The sequence below is a fragment of the Callorhinus ursinus genome, unplaced genomic scaffold (genome assembly GCF_003265705.2).
Source record: "Callorhinus ursinus isolate GAN/ISIS: 27379988/994484 unplaced genomic scaffold, GSC_fseal_2.0 scaffold12, whole genome shotgun sequence".
Classification (NCBI taxonomy): domain Eukaryota; kingdom Metazoa; phylum Chordata; class Mammalia; order Carnivora; family Otariidae; genus Callorhinus; species Callorhinus ursinus.
In genome coordinates, this window is record NW_027397074.1 from 15523646 (window position 1) to 15542486 (window position 18841).

At 37.3% G+C, this 18841-nt stretch overlaps 1 protein-coding gene across 3 annotated transcripts in view; it reads right to left on the bottom strand.

The window, feature by feature from the left end:
* ABCB1 (ATP binding cassette subfamily B member 1) overlaps positions 1-18841 on the bottom strand; it is a 108026-nt gene that overhangs the window by 54174 nt on the left and 35011 nt on the right. For all 3 annotated transcript variants that reach the window (XM_025872822.2, XM_073898746.1, XM_073898745.1), the window contains 7 exons: positions 11727-11851; positions 5050-5221; positions 2863-2976; positions 2426-2536; positions 2117-2242; positions 1804-2007; positions 1310-1480 (listed from right to left, as the gene is read on the bottom strand). In XM_025872822.2, the coding sequence (XP_025728607.1) occupies positions 1310-1480; positions 1804-2007; positions 2117-2242; positions 2426-2536; positions 2863-2976; positions 5050-5221; positions 11727-11851 (1023 nt within the window). The remainder of the gene's footprint in view (positions 1-1309; positions 1481-1803; positions 2008-2116; positions 2243-2425; positions 2537-2862; positions 2977-5049; positions 5222-11726; positions 11852-18841) is intronic.

The following is an 18841-nucleotide window of genomic DNA, read 5'->3' on the forward strand; positions in this document are numbered from 1 at the left end:
GTGACTAACATAATAAAATTTAAAAAAAAAGTTAAAAATAGAACTACGCTATGATTCAGCAAATGCACTCCTAGGTACTGATACAAAGGATATGAAAATACTAATTCAAAGGGATACACGCCACCCAATGTTTATAGCAGCATTATCTACAGTAGCCAAAGTATGGAAACAGCCCAAGTGTCCATCAACTGATGAATGGATAAAGAAGAGGTGGTACATGTATACAAGAGAATATTACTCAGCCATAAAAAGAATGAAATCTTGCCATTTGCAATGACGTGGGTAGAGCTAGAGTGTATTATGCTAAGTGAAATAAGTCAGTTAGAGAAAGACAAATACCGTATGATTTCACTCATATGTGGAATTAAAGAAACAAAACAAATAAGCAGAGGGAAAATAAAAAGAGGGAAGCAAATCAAGAAACAGACTCTTAACTACAGAGAACTGATGGTTACCAGAGGGGAGGTGGGTGGGAGGCTGGGTGAAGTAGGTGACGGGGATTAAGGAGCACACTTGTGATGAGCACCAGGTGATGTATGGAAGTGTTGAATCACTACAGTGTACATCTGAAACTAGTATTATACTGTATGTTGACGCACTGGAATTTAAATAAAAACTTCAAAAAAAAGAGGTCTTCATATTCCTTGTCCTCACAGAACTAGGCTGGTTATCAATACATGCCAGAGACCAATCAAACGGTGCCTAGCACAGTGTAAGCCCTCAAATCTGATTTGGTGAATGAGACACATGAACTCAAGGATTGCAGGAAGGTCAGACTCTGTTGACAGTCAAGGACATTTCATGGACCCGGTAAGTTTCCAACATCATCAGTTCTCTTCCCCTTTCCTGAGGACAAGAGGTTTTTGTCATTTCCCATAGGGTCTTCAGTGGGTATTTAACGTCTTGGAAATTAAATGTGAACCTTCATTATATCTTCCTCTTGTTGACAACAGCAAAAACAGAAAGCCTAAATAACAGGGTTATCTCTACAGCCAAGTTTTCACAATGAAGACCAATTTTCATTTGACTCTCTCTTTCTCGTGGTTTAATTTAAAAATTTTGCAAGTATCTTTCATTGAAAGTTTGTTTCTATTTAAAAAAAGAAACAGAAATAAATAGAAATTAAATGAACAGATCCAAAGAGGACTGGAGATGTGATTTTGATACCTGACTGGATCCCTTTCAGAGCTATCAGAAATGTCCTTTTTAAAAAAGAGTATCAAGAAGAATTAACTCATGTAAAAGTTTTTTTACTTTACAGTGGGATGTCCTTATGCTTACAAATTAGGTTGAATTGAGGCTCACAGACCTTATCCAGGGCCACTTGAACCACTGCTTCACTTTCAGTGTCCAGAGCTGACGTGGCCTCATCCAGCAGGAGGATCTTGGGGTTGCGAACCAGGGCCCGAGCGATGGCGATTCTCTGCTTCTGTCCACCACTCAGCTGGGCCCCTCTCTCTCCAACCAGGGTGTCAAATTTCTACAACACATCACAGAAGATAAAAGGGTTGGGGTGGTGGTTAGCAAAACAAGAAGCTATGTCAGCTACATTTTAAGATGGGAAGTAATCCCACAAACAACCCACAGGCAATATGATCCAGTTCCTCAAAACTCAGCAATAACCAACCCCAATTTTTACAAATATGCCTACTACGAGTTGATGGTGCCAGAGCTTTAAAATCTGAAGTCATCGTGATTTCTCTTCTTAGGAGTCTCCTCTAATGCGTAGTAGATTCCTAACTTCTGCATTGGGCCGGCATTCTAGTCTTTGAACCTCTAGCATGGCAAAGATCGAGGACTTACATTAGGTAGTTTCATGATAAAGTCATAGGCGTTGGCTTCCTTGACAGCTTTCTCGATCTCTTCCATGGTGACATTTTCGCGGCCATAGCGTATGTTTTCAGCTATCGTGGTTGCAAACAACACAGGTTCCTGACTCACCACACCAGTAATTTCCCGAAGGTGCCTTACGTTTATGGCCCTAATGTCCTGTCCATCAATGCAGACCTGAAATAAAAAGTAAACATGAGTTCCATGCATTGCCGATTTGGAATGTGAGATGTGCCATGGTGACTGCTGATTGCTGCAGCATCGCGTTCAGCAAGAGCCACCTCACCGTGCCGTCCGTGGGGTCATAGAGCCTCTGCATCAGCTGCACTGTCGTGCTCTTCCCACAGCCGCTGTTCCCAACCAGCGCCACCGTCTGCCCACTCTCCACCTTCAGGTTGAGGCCCTTCAGGATCTAACAGGATGAACGAGAAATAAATATAAGGGCAATACACAGATCCTGGGACTATGAACTGACAGTTCAAGTCAAAATGAGGTTTACATATACATTAAAAAAAAAAAAATCACTAAAATAAAGTATCAGAAACTCTTCATCCAATACGTGGTTGAATCACTGATTAATCATGTATCATTGTACCTTAACTTCTTTTCGAGACGGGTAACTGAAGTGAACATTTTTGAATTCCAAATTTCCCTTAATATTATCTGGCTTATGTCCATTCTTCGAATAGCTGTCAATGCTTGGTTTCTAAACAGAATAAAATTTCAGAAGATGACTAGGTTACAAGAGCTGTTTTTAGTGACATTTGTGGAGAGTCGGATAAAGCGATAAAGGAATGAACTTTTAAGTAGAAAAACTTTTACATGAGTATGGAAAGAGGCTCATGTGTAAGGATTTTTAAAAATGGTGTTATGCATTTTTTTCTTTTAGTAATGCTTTGAACTGATGTTTCTCAAACTTTTAAGTAGCATGATTCCTTTTGAGCAACATTAATAATGTGCCTTTATGATGTCTGAAAAAAGAAAAAGAAAAAGAAAAACTTCTACATGGATAAACAACTAGCCCAGACTTACGTTATCAATTATCTTGAAAATTTCATAAGCTGCCCCTCTTGCGTTTGCAAATGCTTCAATGCTTGGAGATGCCTGTCCAATACTGAAAGCCCCAATTAATACAGAAAAGAAGACCTGAGGGATGTGAAGGAAAATCATCAAGTTACATAGTGTTTATTACAACTTTTTCATACATCTTTCTTCTAACATAGCTAATTAAATTTTATTAGTATTATTTTTGCTAATTAACTTTTAAAGTGACAAGTCAACTTATGAGTCCTGGGTGTTAAAAACATTTTAGAAGTTTAAATCCTTTTGATTTACAATACAGAATTAATCTTACTTGCTCGGTGAAACAGTGGAACAAGTTCCACAGGACCAGAATATAACAGAATATATATTTATTTAAGAGCTAATTATTTTGGTTTAGATCGTCATCAGGGCATAGGGGAAACAAATATCAAAATGAGTGTCAGAAGACCAAGGTCCAAATTCTGGATAAGCCCTAACCGGCTATATGTCTTCAGGCAATTCTCCTAGATTCTCCAGGCTTCGATTTCTTCATTTGCCAAACTAGGCAGGAGTCTATCTGTTTTCCTAACCTGGCAACCTTAGAGTGTATCAAATGAAACAGTACATACGAAAATATTTTGTAAATGATAAAGCACACATCTAGGGCATTATTCTTGAGCAGGTTGTCTACTTTCCTTCTACCAGACTGTGTTCTCTTTGAGGTCTGATAAACAGGTTTTGTTTTTTTCATTTTGCCCAAATGAAATTGTTTTTCTTCTGGGTTACAGAGAACTAATATCACTATTAATTTCTTTCTAAATCACACAGGAATTACCCAATAATTTACACAAAAGAAATTTTGCTAAGTGATTCTGTATTCATTTCCTCAGTTAGAACTTACAACTAAAATTATGGCAAATTATTCCTGCCATTTCCATTTGGCAAAAGAGGTAGCAGAAACTTGTAAAGTCTATGTGGCCACCCCAAATCATACAGTTAATAAGGGGCTGGAATTTGATCCAAGTCAGCCTGATTTCAAATCCCATGCTCTTACTCATATTCTGCATGCTTCCAGTTTATGAGGCAGTTCTGGGATCAGTGAAAACAAGATTTTAAACAGCATATCTACATCACAATTAAGTAGAACACATTTCTTATTACAACCTAGGTTCACCAATAGCATTACTATCCTAATAAAAGCTTTTTGGTAAACACCATTCTTAACTAAATAGCCTTGCACATTTTGGATGACACAATTATTTTATCTACATTACAAATCTGGTTCCTGAGAAAGGGAACTGTTCTAAGGGACTCAACAAAATTCTGTCTGTCACCAACAATATACTTGTGCTTATTAGCCTATGAAAAAGGAACTGAGTGACCCTTCTAACAGTATGTACTTTATTAGATCACAATACGGATTGGGCTTTGTTTATGACCTATTTCACCACTTTGAAATAAAAGAGGATAGCTCAAATGGCAAGCTTTCTGTGTTTGTATAAAGTTCTATAAGGCCGAGAACCTCCAAATAGAATATTCTTTAAGGAAGAGTAACAATTAATACTTCCATAACTTTGCAAGGTGGACTAGCTGTCATTCAAAAGAGTTTGAAAAATAGTTAAATGGTGTACTTTGTCATTTGTCATTGTGAATAGTCAACCAGAAAATAAAAATAAAATGCTTAGCATTGAGCCTGCCACAGAGAAATGATCTCAACAAATGAGATTTCATGCTATAGGGATTAGTGATGTTAATATTATTTAGGCTTCAAGACAAACTGTGCAAGGGATCTGCAAAGAAGACGCTCAATACATCTAATTTCCTTTCCACTTTTTAATCTAGTAGCACTTGGCTCTTTGTATTATTCAATAGTTCTTCAATACCTATTCTCTAACATCACTCCAGCCAACACCACTCAACTTCACTGGAATTTTTAGGAGAGACTCATTTCTTTTTTTTTTTTTTTTTTTAAAGATTTATTTATTTATTTATTTGAGAGAGAGAGAATGAGAGATAGAGAGCATGAGAGGGAAGAGGGTCAGAGGGAGAAGCAGACTCCCTGCTGAGCAGGGAGCCCGATGTGGGACTCGATCCCGGGACTCCAGGATCATGACCTGAGCCGAAGGCAGTCGCTTAACCAACTGAGCCACCCAGGCGCCCCAGGAGAGACTCATTTCTTAAAATAACATCACTTACAGTGAGTACTTGTCCAATAGAATATTCATGGGAGAGGACCAAGGTGGTCCCATACCAGAATGCCAGAGCATATGAGGCATAGATCAGCAGGAAAGCAGCACCAATAGAAATGTTGGCCGTGATAGCTTTCTTTATCCCAATTCTCTTAGCTTCTTCTAAATTTTTGTTGTACCTGGGAGAAGTAACAAAAACTATCACATATACTCATAAATCATATGAAATGAGCCAAGATAGCATGATGGTTATTAAGTACTTAGAATGTGCCCAACCCTGTGGTAGGTGCTTACTGTGCATTTTCTCCTTTTGTTCATACATTGACCCTGTGGCGTTAGCACTATTTTAATCCCTTCTTGTAGATGAGTAAACTGAGGCTTATCTACAGAGATTAAATAATTTGGGGGAAAGTATTCTAAAGCTTCTTCTCTGGCCTTAACTATAATGAAATACGTGAAATAATGTTTAGTAAACTTCCAGAACTTGCATTGTTTCATAGGCAAGACAAAAAGAAGCCACGAAAATATCTGTTTTCCCTTTAAAATCTGCATGCCTTTTAAGTTTAATAATAAAAAGCAGATATAAGGCTAAAAAGTTCTCAACACAAAGTCTTTAAACCACTGAATGTTTAAGGGAACGTTAAGGAAGATTCTTTTTCTTTTGCTTGCTTGCTTTCTTTCTTTCTGTTTGTCTTTCTTTCTTTCCTTCTTTCTTTTTTCTAATGTGGGCCCCATTAGCTTATCTCTGTATCTCTTTTCTTAAGAAGAATCTTCGTAAATATAGAATTGAGGTAAAATTATTAGAGAAATAGAACAGATTATAATTGAGTCTTAAACCTGTCTTTATCCTCTTAATCACATCTCCCTGGGAACTTAGAACATTACCTGGCAGAAAGAAAAAGTTCATAACTGTAGAAAGAACTTACTGCCACATAAAATTAAGATTCTGAGGTCTTTGATCCATAAAAGCATGACTATACAAATATGTAGTATTATATTAATTTTCTTTGGAAGAATTCCCCCCACCCACCCACCCACCCAGTTGGAATGTACAGCAAAGATCAAGTTCTGCTCAGGTAAAAGTATGCGTTCCTTCTTGCCTTTGTGATTTTTTTTAACTAGCTGCTCTACCAGTTCAAAGCCTGCCAAATGAAACTTACACGACTCCTATATCCACTAAAGGCCAAATTCAAACCGAACTTTAGAGTGATAAAATAGTAACATACTATGAGAGTTTCTCTCTGCAAAAATGTGTGTCCCTAACTTTCCAGTTATAATCTTAGTGCAAAAAAATTATTTTTGAGTAACGTGTTTCAATGGTTGATCTATTTCCCACCTTTTGAGTTGACCAGAGGCAAAAGGTATTAAGAAGCATCCACAATACATAATTACAAATAAAGAACTTTAATGTATATGACTCACACCTTTATTGTTACTTTCTATCAGTTCTTGCTTACCTAGACTAATGCAGAACTCACTTCACTGATACGTTGTTGTACCATGCAGCCAGAGGAAACATTTTCAGAGGAAGAAGCAACAACAAGGAAGAAAATCATTTAGATACAAGAAAAGATAAATGAAAAAAGAAAGAGGGTAAGGAGGAAAGAGACATCAACAATACTTACTTTTACACAAGCTTTTTGATTGGTGTTTTGATAAAAAATACCACACTACAAAATCACCTATTAAAACCACCTACTCATTAAAAGCATTAGTGTAAGAATGGTAATTAAAGTCACAGTTTCTAAAATGGATTAAAAATACATAACAAAAACAGTGATGTTTTAAAAAATTCTTCTTCAATATTATGAAAATATTTATCAGTGACACAAACAACCACTTACAAGAGCAAGAAACAATTTTAGTTAAGCAGAAAAATCAATACTAAGCAGTAAGACACACAAGAGAGAAAAATATCATTTTAAAATTAAGGAGAATAAAGCTATTCTTATACTACAGAATTGAATTCATCTAAATTCTGGTTAAATTTCCATTCCAAGAGAGCTAGCTTCCTCCTGCACCTGTTAATTGGAAGAGAAAGTCAGACTAAGACCTTAATTACTTGTCCATGCAAAAGCAGAGAAAGGAAGGGAAAGAACTAAAAAGAAAACTGAAGATTACACTTGACCTACGAATAGTTTTAGAAATCCTACTTCCAAATTACATCTGAAATCTAGGTACCTGTCTCCCCTCTCCTGCCTGCAGTCCACATCAGGGCACCATAAGCCTTTTCACCCAGGCTACAACAGCCTTTCCACTGGTCTCCCTGCCTCCAATCTTTAACTCCTCTCCTCATTCACCAAACCAATTACAGGCAGAGAAATCATCTTAAAACATAATGTGGATACTCCTTCCTTTGTTTAAGACCCTCAACCTCCTGTGCCCTTAGAATCAAATCTTAACTCCTCCATGGCCCCCACCACCTTCAACTGCCTCTCTTCTCCATCTCCCCTCACTCAACAGAGCTCTAGGCATACAAGCCTTATGGTATCTTCTAGACCATACCAATGTTTGCCACCTCGGGAAATGTGGAAGACTCTTCTATCCCTACTCCCACCAGCGTAGGCGTTTCCTCATCCTTCCAGTCTCAGCCTAGATGAAACCTTCTCAGAGAGCCCTCCCCTGACTGCCATAGTTAAAGTAAAATTAACTATTGAAAAACCCAGAGTGTAGCATGTACGTGTGGTATGCACTGGCTCCATCTGTTGAATGAATGAACTTTCAAGAAATGGCCAACCTGGAAAGAAAATGAGGCAAGCATGTAGTCCTGAATTTGCTCTTGATTTAAAGGCGAAACTAATTTCCTTTTTTTTAAAGATTTTATTTATTTATTTGAGAGAGAGAGAATGACAGATAGAGAGTACGAGAGGGAAGAGGGTCAGAGGGAGAAGCAGACCCCCCGCCGAGCAGGAAGCCCGATGCGGGACTCGATCCCGGGACTCCAGGATCATGACCTGAGCCAAAGGCAGTCGCTTAACCAACTGAGCCACCCAGGCACCTGGCAAAACTAATTTCCAATTCACCAGGGGAGAATATCCTTTCAAAGACACATCCCAATAACTAATATCTTCTGAAGAAATGATGCGACACAGAAAATGCATCTCTGAATAGAGTTGTGTGCGCCCATTTGCTTATTCTTATAATAAAAATTTGATCCCCATCTTCTTTAGGAAAAAAAAACTAAATTCATTTAAACTTTTCCTAAACTAAAATGATCAGATTTATCTGAGTTCTGAAGACCAGCCTTAACTCCCACAATGTCTTTTCCCTCCTTACTAATTATATTCCATACATAATTATAATTTTTATTGCTAATAATAGTCCCTCTTGAAAATGATCATATTCATCAAATTTAGGATGTCATTCATTGGGAGGAGTTAGTGTTATTCTGTTATTTTTTGTAGGATTAAGGAGTTTAGTAGGACAATCAGTCTACAGCTGGGACCCAAAGGATTACAGCCTCAGTATAATGAGCACACGCCCCAGGGAGAGTGACAGCAGGGAAACTCGTGTCTCAAGTGAAGAGAGGAAAAAACAACTCCCTGAGAATCTGAACCACAGACAATATTCATGCAGGTCTGAACTCCTAGACAAAGAATCTCATGTAAGGTGGTCTTAGGTTAATACCATCCCCAGTGAATGGCAGAAGCAAACACAAATCCTGCCTGTAAGGATTGACTTCAATCCAGATCCACAGCAATTATAAGATGGTACTGATTGTAGAATTTATCTTAATTTCAGCATTGTGAGAGAAAAATGTGCATCTTAGAATCAATGAAATCCTATTTATTATCTTATCATTCATTGCTGGTTTCACAGCAATTTTCTCTGAATTGTGATCAGATGCCCAGAGATCTCACTGCGTGTTGTTAGTCTGCAGATTCTACGGAATTTCTGTGCATATGATCATATCATCTGTGAATAGTGACAATTTTGCTTCTTGTTTTCCAACCCTTCTAGCTTTTATTTCTTTTTTGTTTTATTTTTTTAATTCTTACTCTTACCTGTTTTGTTGGTGTTATTATCTAGTACCAGTTCAACACTAAGTAGAAATAATGCTAGCACATATACCTGTTTCATTCAGGATTTTAAGGAATGCTTTGCGCATTTCACCATTAAGTACGATGTTTCCTTATGTATCTCTGGTATATACTCTCTATTAAGAAAATTAATTCTTACTCCTAGTTTTGAGTTTGTCATAAATCATATGTAATTAATGTTTTTCCCCCACCCATCAATACAAAACATCTCTTCCTTTCAATCTGTTAATGTGCTTAATTATATTAATAGATTTCCTAATGTTAAACCATCTTTGCACTCATGGGATAAAGCTAATAAGTTCAAGATTTTTTTTTAATCTGGTATTTTTCACATGGATTTGTTTAGCTAATAATTTATGTAGACCTTCTGCATCTATGTTTTAAGAGAATTTGCTTTATAATTTTCCTTTCTCATATATCTGCCAGATTGTGGCTTCAAAGTTACACTGGCCTCATAAAATGAATTCACAACTTTCAATATATTTTTTTCTCATTCTCTCAAACAATTTCTATAACATAGGATTATCTCTTTCTTGAAGTTTTGGGAGAACTTGTCTGTAAAATTATCTGGACTCTGTGGGTTGTGCTGTGTATATAAGGGCAGAAGGTGGATATTTTTAACTTTGGATTTAAGTCCTTTAACAATTGTAGGTCTACTCAAGTTTTCTTCCTCTTAAGTGAGAGTTTTAGCCTATATTTTTCTAGGATATTGTCTATTTCATTAGCATTTTAAAATTTACTGGTATAAAGCTGTACTTTTTTAAAAATAAAATTTTTTTACCTGTAGCAATTTTTCCTTATTTATTCTTTTTTTATTCTTGATTAAATTTGCAAAACACTTGGTTATTTATTAGTCTTTTTGAAGAATTAGTTTATGGATTTGTCAAGCTTCTGCTTTCTTACAGTTATTTTCTATTCTGTTAATTTTTGCTATTTATGATTCCCTCCTTATACTTCTTTTACTCTGTTGTTCTTTTTCTAAGTTCTTAATTTGGATGCTTAATTAATTTTCAGCAAGTTTTCATTTCTTCAACTGGACACCCTAGTGGTTTCATTGGACTAAGATTCATTTTTAATGTGAAATCTTGTTTTGGGGTGAGAGCACTCCCTCGTTCACAGAGTTTAATAAATTCAAGCCCTAAGTGCACCTGAGGGTGAGGCCTGAGATTTTGCTTTCTATAAGGAGATGCTTTCCCCCAGCTCAGAAACTAGGCAGAAGCAGAAAAGTTGTATTTGTCTCCCTGTGTTGGTGGACGTATTCTTTCTCTGGTCCACCTTTCCACTGAGAAAAACTGGAAAAGAATCTGAGTTCAAAACTTCATTCTCTGTTTGCTCAAACATTAAGTATTCAGAGAAGACTTTTCTGAATCATCTAAATAGTACCCCCATGACTCTAAAAGACTTGTTTATATCCCCAAATAATATTTACCCAACTGGTACATTAGTTTGTTATTTGCGGTTGTCTTTAGCCTTCCCCTCCCCTTGAAAGAATTTAACTTCTGAAGAGGAAGGGTTGTATTTGATTGGATGCTTGCCTGATCATTAAGCAAGATTTCCCATTTTATTAGTCAGACATATTTTAAGGCAAAAACAAAGAATTGAGAGAGAACATAGTTGTTACGCTCCTTTGAACTATGGTGCTTAGCCATCACAAATTATTCTCAGAGGACATCTTTTTGGGTATGAAATATATCATATGAACAAAAGTATACTAAAAATGCACAGGTACAGTATAAAAAATAATTATGCAGTGCACACCCATGTCAGCCCAACTGAGGTCAAGAAACAGAATACTACCACAACTACAGAAACCCCCCCTATGTGTCTCACTCTTATTACCCACGCCTCTTCTCCCCCAGGAGTAACTATCATTCTGACTTGTCAAAATTCTCTTGTTTTCTTTATGGCTCTACCAACAATGTATAATGTTCCAAAAAAAAATACAGTTTAGTGTTTCCTAATATCCAAATACTCATATATTCGTAACATTAAAATACTATATCAGATTATAACATATATTCAATTGTAACATATATTCAATAGTCTGTCACTGTTCAGAAATCAGTGGATCTGATGAATATTATACACTGCAATAAATTTACCATCTACACTCTCAGAAATTTAATAAAAGGGTTGTACAAAAAATACTAAACAACACATAATAAAGATTTTGAAATTTTGTACAAATGTGCTTTTTAGTTATATTTTTATCTTCCAAATCATGGAGCATAACCCCCAGCAAGAGGGGAAACAAACCACAGATTAAAATGTATCCCTAGATCTTATACAAAAATACTCATTTAGTCTTAGAGAACCAAAAATTGACTTAATGGGGAAAAATTATCATCAGTTATAAAATATGTTTCAGCCTTAAGAAACTATTTTATTGTTACTACCCACCTAGAACATTCTAGAAAATGTTTTGAATTAGCAGATGTTGAGAAGAGTACAACTAAAATTACAACTTTTCCAGAATATTAGCTATGCTGTATTATATCCAGGAAGCTATTTAAAAATACACACACACACACACACACACACACACACACACACACACACCCTTATATTTAACACTGTCAATTTGAAGGGCATATACAATGAAACAATTTAAAATTACTAGCAACTTAAAATAAAAAACTCAAACCTTTCAAGTTCTTTCTTTTGTCCTCCAAAGGCAATCACAGTTCTGATTGCAGCTAAGACCTCTTCAGCTACTGCTCCAGCTTTTGCATATGCCAACAGTTCTTTATCAGTAAATGAAGACAGTATCTGTTTAAAAATGCAATTTCAGATCATTTAAAATTTTTTAAAAAGTTAATTTTATCTTTTATAAAATAAAAATAAATATATACACCAATGATCCGTGTATGCTAATGTATCTATAGAATAAAGTCTGTCTTTCATTTGATTTTGGTCATGATGTTCTGTTTTTAAGTATATATATTCACGCTGTTAGCCACTTCAAATTCTTTTTGGACTGAGATGGTATACAATAATTTAAAATTATTATTTTTTCACCAACGACCTCATGGATCCTCATCTAAATAAGTAAGACTGGGACTTTGGGGAGATCTTAAATTTCAGAAAAGGAGGTATATACTATAATCATAAACAAAATGAGGGAAAAAAGGCATTAATTACATCAAGGAAATACAGTATGAGCTGAACAGAGCAATTGCTGATTGTCCTCTGGATCAGCAGTGTCAAGGTGGGAGACCAGAAAAATGCAGAGCACCAAGCACCATGTGGTCCCTGGATTTCAAGAAGGTTTCTCCGAGGCCAGGGTTTTAGAGAGTGTTCCCCTTCGCTGGAGCTCCTGAGCAAAACAATATACTCAGCCACCAGGGAGGCCTTTATTTCATATGCATGCTCTTTGATCCTTCTGATTGGTTCCTGAGTGTTTATTCTGTGGAACAGTACAGGGTAGATTATATACACAGGACCTCATTTACTCTTCTCAGTTGCACAGTGAGGTAGATATTATTTTCCCTACTTTACATATGAGGAAATGAAGGGGTGAAAAAGTTAAAGTAATTTGCTACTAAGTGAAATATCTAAGATTCAAGGGTGAGTCCATACGGCTGCAAAGCCTGAATTAACAGACAGGAAGGAGCGTGAACCTCTCTCTATCTGCAACCACACACTGACATATGACCTGGGCTCCCAGAGGGCCCTATTCGGAAAATGGGATCAACTAGGATGCCAAGGATGATGTTACTATTGGTACCTGGAGTGCCTATGTAGTCAGCCACCGAAGGGTTACATGCAAGCAACTGATAATAAAGTTCTAATTAAACAGCATTACACTCTTTCAATAAGTAATTTTGAAGCATTTGCGGACTCATTTATACAAGTAGTATCAGTAAAAAGCTCAAAGTTGTTTTGATTTTAACAGTGCACTTCTTTTGCTGCATGTGAATGTAAAAGGAGCTGTGACAGATTTAAGAATGAAACTGATGCTGCTGAGTTAACAAATGCATGACTACTCTGTGAGGAACTTGTGGTTAATCTGACTGACTTATGAGCCTGTTTTGCAGAGGTTGACAGACCATTGGTAAGATCAGCTGAGATGAGAGCAAATCAAGGAAGAATTCTTGCGGGGGCACAAAAGGCATCAAGAGTGAAAAAAAAAGGAACCTCTGATGATGCACCCCACGGTCTCCCCACCTCCACCCCTGTCCTTCTTATGCTGACATTTAATGAACGAACATGTGTCCCATGAGAAGGCATGATTCCAGAATGCATACACTTGGAAAGGGGGACACTTCCTTTTTTTTCCCTAGATCCAATCACCTTATTCCATTCAATCTACACACCCTGAGACATCTCAACCCCTTATCCTTAAATACACCCCACGGAGGCAGATTTGAGAAATTTTCTCTCACCTCCTTGTTTGGCATCCTGTAATAAAACCCTTTAGCTCTGCCACAAAAGTGGTGTCGTGTTTGGCATGCAGCCCATCAGGCAACAGACTCTTGTCCAGTAAGAAGAATGGGTGGGTGAAAGCAAGTGAACATCCATTAACCATGTTCTACGTGCAGATATGGTGCCGCATGTACCCATCTTCTTTGGTACCCAAAGCAATAACCCACTTACGCACTAGACCTTCCTGACATCTCCAAGCAACTAAAAGGAAGCAGAATTTGCCACCCAAAATGTGCTCTTTTGACATATTATTTTTCACGGACTGAAGGTTTAGATCTGTTTTAATTTACGGTTAGTTTCAATACGTCTTCTACCCTCCTCTCTTTCTCCTCTTCCTTTGAGACTCCAGTGGTGACAAATGTTGGCATTTCTGTTATTGTCCCACAGATCCCTGAAGCTCTTTTCATTTTCTCTCTGTTTCAGAGGTCAGTGAATTCCACTGTTCTCTCCAGGTACAGATTCTCCACTCAGGGAGACTAAGACAGTCCACCGTGACCCCTAGTTTTGCTGTTGTATCTTTACGTTTTCTCATTTCATTTCATCCTGTTTTTTTTAAAGACTATTTATTTATTTGAGAGAGAGAGAGAGAGAGAGAGAGCACATGAGAGGGGGGAGGGTCAGAGGGAGAAAAGAGTCCCTGCTAAGGAGGGAGCGCGATGTGAGACTCGATCCCAGGACTCCAGGATCATGACCTGAGGCGAAGGCAGCCACCTAACTGACTGAGCCACCCAGGCGCCCTCATTTCATCCTGTTTTTAGACCTTCTACTCCATTGCTGATATTGCCCAGTTTTTCTTATATTTTGAGAGAATTTGTAATTGATTAGTGAAGCATTTTTATGGTGGCCGTTTCAAAATCCATGTCCAATAAATCTAACATTTGACTTACCTCAGCGTTAGTGTCAGTTCATTGATTTTGGTTTGGTTTGGTTTTGTTTTCTCATTCAAGTTGTGATTTTCTTGGTTCTTCGTACAACAAGTGACTTTTTATTGTATACTGGACATTTTGTCTGGTATGCTAGGAGAAAGGGTCCTATTTAAATCTTGAATTTTAGCAAGCCGTCACCTTATGTGGGCTTAGTCTGAAATTCCTGGCCTACTTGTGTGACCTGTGGTTCCAGTAGCAGTTTCCTATTCAGAGCCTTGGGGCATTATTTTGGTTAGCACGGTTTATCTTGAGATGCAAGTACTCTTAACAGCCTCTGTTTCTACTACCTGAGGGAGTGGAAATGGATTCTAAAAGGTCAGCCTACCAGCTATCTCTCGGTGGAGGTAATGTGTGCTGGTTTCCCCTGCCTGTGCCCTCTGGCTGCCCCAGTGTCTCTGGGTGGAAGACACCAGTCACCAGCATACTGGTCTAAAGCTGCTTACTGGAAAAGGAAGCTCACTGTGACTGGGTCCCTTCTTGTTCTTCCCTCTTGCCCCTGTTAGAGAGAAGAGCCAAAGGGTCACAGGGAAAAAGAAGCTTCCTAGGCTGGGCCACATTTCTTTTTTAACATGGCTGTCAACCAGAGAACTTGGGAAATAAGTCAGAAATCATACCAAAATTTTATGGCAGAATAACAATTAAAACTTAGGTCTCCAGCAATAAGCCCACAGCTCCATTTATTAAATAAATAGTAGCCAAAGCAATGCATAGTTATTAAAAGATTAACTTTCTGTCTGTTTTCCTAACTTAACCAGAACAGACATCAATGCATATTAAACAGTTCTTCAATAAATACTGACATGAAGAGTTTGCCACCCGACTTGCTTGTTGTTCTAGTAAACAGAAAAACCGATTAGCACACAAGCTTTTGCCAAGTTGGAAACTGACCAATAGAGAAATGCACTTTAACCACCTAGGATATCATTTACACACTGTTACTCTCAGTAACAAATTAACAGAGTCCTCAGAACTTCACTTTCTTCCTGTGCTAAATAAGATAATACCTATACTTCAGAAGGATAGTATGTACTTTCCTAACATAGTAGATGCTCAATGAATGTAGTTATTGTTTGTAATATCAAAATAATATCCATCCTACAGGGTAAAATTTTTACAACTTCTTAGTATTTACCATCTGATTTACTTTGTGTTAGGCTTGACTTTGGTTGGCCCACCAGTATCTTACATGCTTTTGCCAAATGAATTTATAGTGCTTTAAGTTGTGGTGAACCCAACAGAAATTACAAACTGGGCCAATCTCTACCACCACCCACTCTTAAGTCAAATCAGTTTAAAACGAACACCACACCCAGCCTTGAAAGGGAAAATAAGTTTTACAAGATCATCAGAGGCCTGTGTGCAGAGGTGGGGAGGGCCAATGATACTGTTTTGCCTCGTGATTAGGAGACAAAACTGCAGGCTTGGATTTACATGCATAAGGGACTAGAAAGTATCTATTTTTTGAAAATTATTTTCATGCCAATGGATTTAAATATGTTAAACATTAGAGAACTATTTTTAACACTGACACAACTGTTAAATCAATTTACAAATTAAACAAAACCTAAAAAGCATTAAAATCAATAATGTTAGCTGAATGAGACAATGTGTTGGTTAGTGAACTTGAATCTTTATGAATATGGAATTTTCTACAAAGTACACAGCTCTTTAAGAGTTGAGTGTGCCTTGGGGCCCCTGGATGGCTCAGGCAGTTAAGTGTCTGCCTTCGGTTCAGGTCATGATCCCAGAGTCCTGGGATCGAGCCCCATGTGAGTCTCCCTGCTCAGCGGGAAACCTGTTTCTCCCTCTCTTTCTGTCCCTTTCCCCTGCTTGTGTTCTTCCTCTCTTGCTTGCCTCCCTACCTAAAGTAAATAAATAAAATCTTTAAAAAAGAAAAAAAAGAGTTGAGCATGCCTTTTCTATGAAGTCAGGGGATGAGATGTGAGAGCTACTTCTTTCTAGCTTATCCCTTTCTCAAATAACCACATGGTACAGGACAGCATGGAGTCCTGGCAGGGGTAGGACTTAAATGAGGTTACAGCCACTTATTCCCACTGATTTTGAACAAATCAAGGTACTCCTACAGGTTCAGGACAATTTAGACCACGTCCTCAGGGAGGACCTGACGGACCTGACTAGCTGAGGATGGGGCTTTGCTGCAGTTTTCCTGGACATTTTCCTAAGTAGCTTATTTTAACAAATAAATCAAAGCACACCTAGTTAAAGGTCCAAATAGCCCCTACTGTGAGCAGGGAGGAACTCTGCAGAGGACTGACCTATGGGAAAGGACAGCCAAAACATAACAGCAGAGTGCGCACAGCATACACCACAAACACTTCTTAATGCACCAGACCCTGGACAGTGTATGACACCTTCTTAATATAGCATTACTCTCAGGAACAGGAAACCTACAAAATGACAAGATAGAAGAATTCTCCTCAAAAGAAAGATCAAGAAAGAAATCAGAACTAGGGATTTTCTCAAAACCAATGTAGGTAATATATCTGAACCAGAATTTAGAACAATAGTCATAAGAATACAAGCTGGGCTTGAAAGAAGTATAAAAGACACGAGAGAAACATTGCTGCAGAGATAAAAGACCTAAAAACTATTCAGGCCAAAATAAAAAATGCCATAATAAAGATTAGAGCAGAAACAAATGATATAGAAATTAAAAAAAAAAAAAACAGTAGAACAGATCAATGAAACTAGGAGCTGGTTCTTTGAAAGAATTAACAAAATTGATAAACCCCCAGTTAGACTATCAACAAGAAAAGAGAAAGGACCCAAACAAATAAAATTACAAAGAAAGAAGAGAGACCACAACCAACACCACAGAAATACAAACAATTATAAGAGAATATTATGAGCACCTATATGCCAACAAATTGGGCACTCTGGAAGAAATGGAAAAATTCCTAGAAACATATCAACTACCAAAACTGAAACAGGAAGAAATAGAAAATTTGAACAGACCTATAACCAGCAAAGAAATTGAAGCAGTAATCAAAAATCCCCCAACAAACAAGAGTCCAAGGCCAGATGGCTTCCCAGGGGAATTCTACCAAATATTTAAAGAAGAGTTAATACCTATCCTTCTGAAACTGTTCCAAAATAATAGAAATGGAAGAAAACTTCCAAACTCATTCTATGAGGCCAGCATTACCTTGATTCCAAAACCAGACAAAGATCCCACTAAAAAGGAGAATTACAGACAAATATCCCTGATGAACATGGATATAAGAATTCTCAACAAGATATTAGCAAATCGAATTCAACAGTACATTGAAAGAATTATTCACCATAATCAAGTGGGATTTATTCCTGGGCTTCAGGGATGTTTCAATATCTGCAAATCAATCAATATAATACCCCACATTAATAAAAGAAAGGATCCTTTCAACAGATGTAGAAAACACATTTGACAAAATACAACATCCTTTCTTGATAAAAACCCTCAGGAAAGTAGGGATTGAAGAACATGCCTCAACATCATAAAGGCCATATATGAAAAAAAGCTAATATCATCATCAACGGGGAAAAACTGAGAGCTTTTCTCCTAAGGTCAGGAACACAACAAGGATGTCCACTCTCACCACTGTTGTTCAACATAGTACTGGAAGTCCCAGCCGCAGCAATCAGACAGCAAAAAGAAATAAAAGGCATCCAAATCGGCAAGGAAGAAGTCAGACTTACACTATTTGCAGACGACATGATACTCTATGTATAAAACCCAAAAGACTCCACCAAAAAATTGGTAGAGCTTATACACAAATTCAGCAAAGTTGCAGGATACAAAATCAACATACAGAAATCTGTTGCATTTCTATACACAAATAGTGAAGCAGTAGAAAGAGAAATCAAGGAATCAATTCAATTAACAATTGCACAAAAAAACCATTAGATACCTAGGAAAAAACCTAAACAAAGAGGTAAAATATCTGTACACTGAAAACCATAGAACACTTATGAAAGAAACTGAAGAAGACACAAAGAAACGGAAAAACATTCCATGCTCATGGATTGGAAGAACAAATATTGTTAAAATATCTATATTACCCAAAGCAATCTACACATTGAATACAATCCTGATCAAAATACCAAAATACCACCAGCATTTTTTACAGAACTAGAACAAACAATCCTAAAATTTGTATGGAACCAGAAAAGACCCTGAGTAGCCAAAGGAAAGTTGAAAAAGAAAAGCAAAGCAGGAGGCATTATAATCCCAGACTTCAAGCTGTATTACAAAGCTGTAATCATCAAGACATATGGTACTGGCACAAAAACAGACACATAGATCAATGGAACAGAAGAGAGAACCCAGAAATGGACTCTCAACTCTAAGGTCAAGTAGTCCTCAACAAAGCAGGAAAGAATATCCAATGGAAAAAAGGCAGTCTCTTCC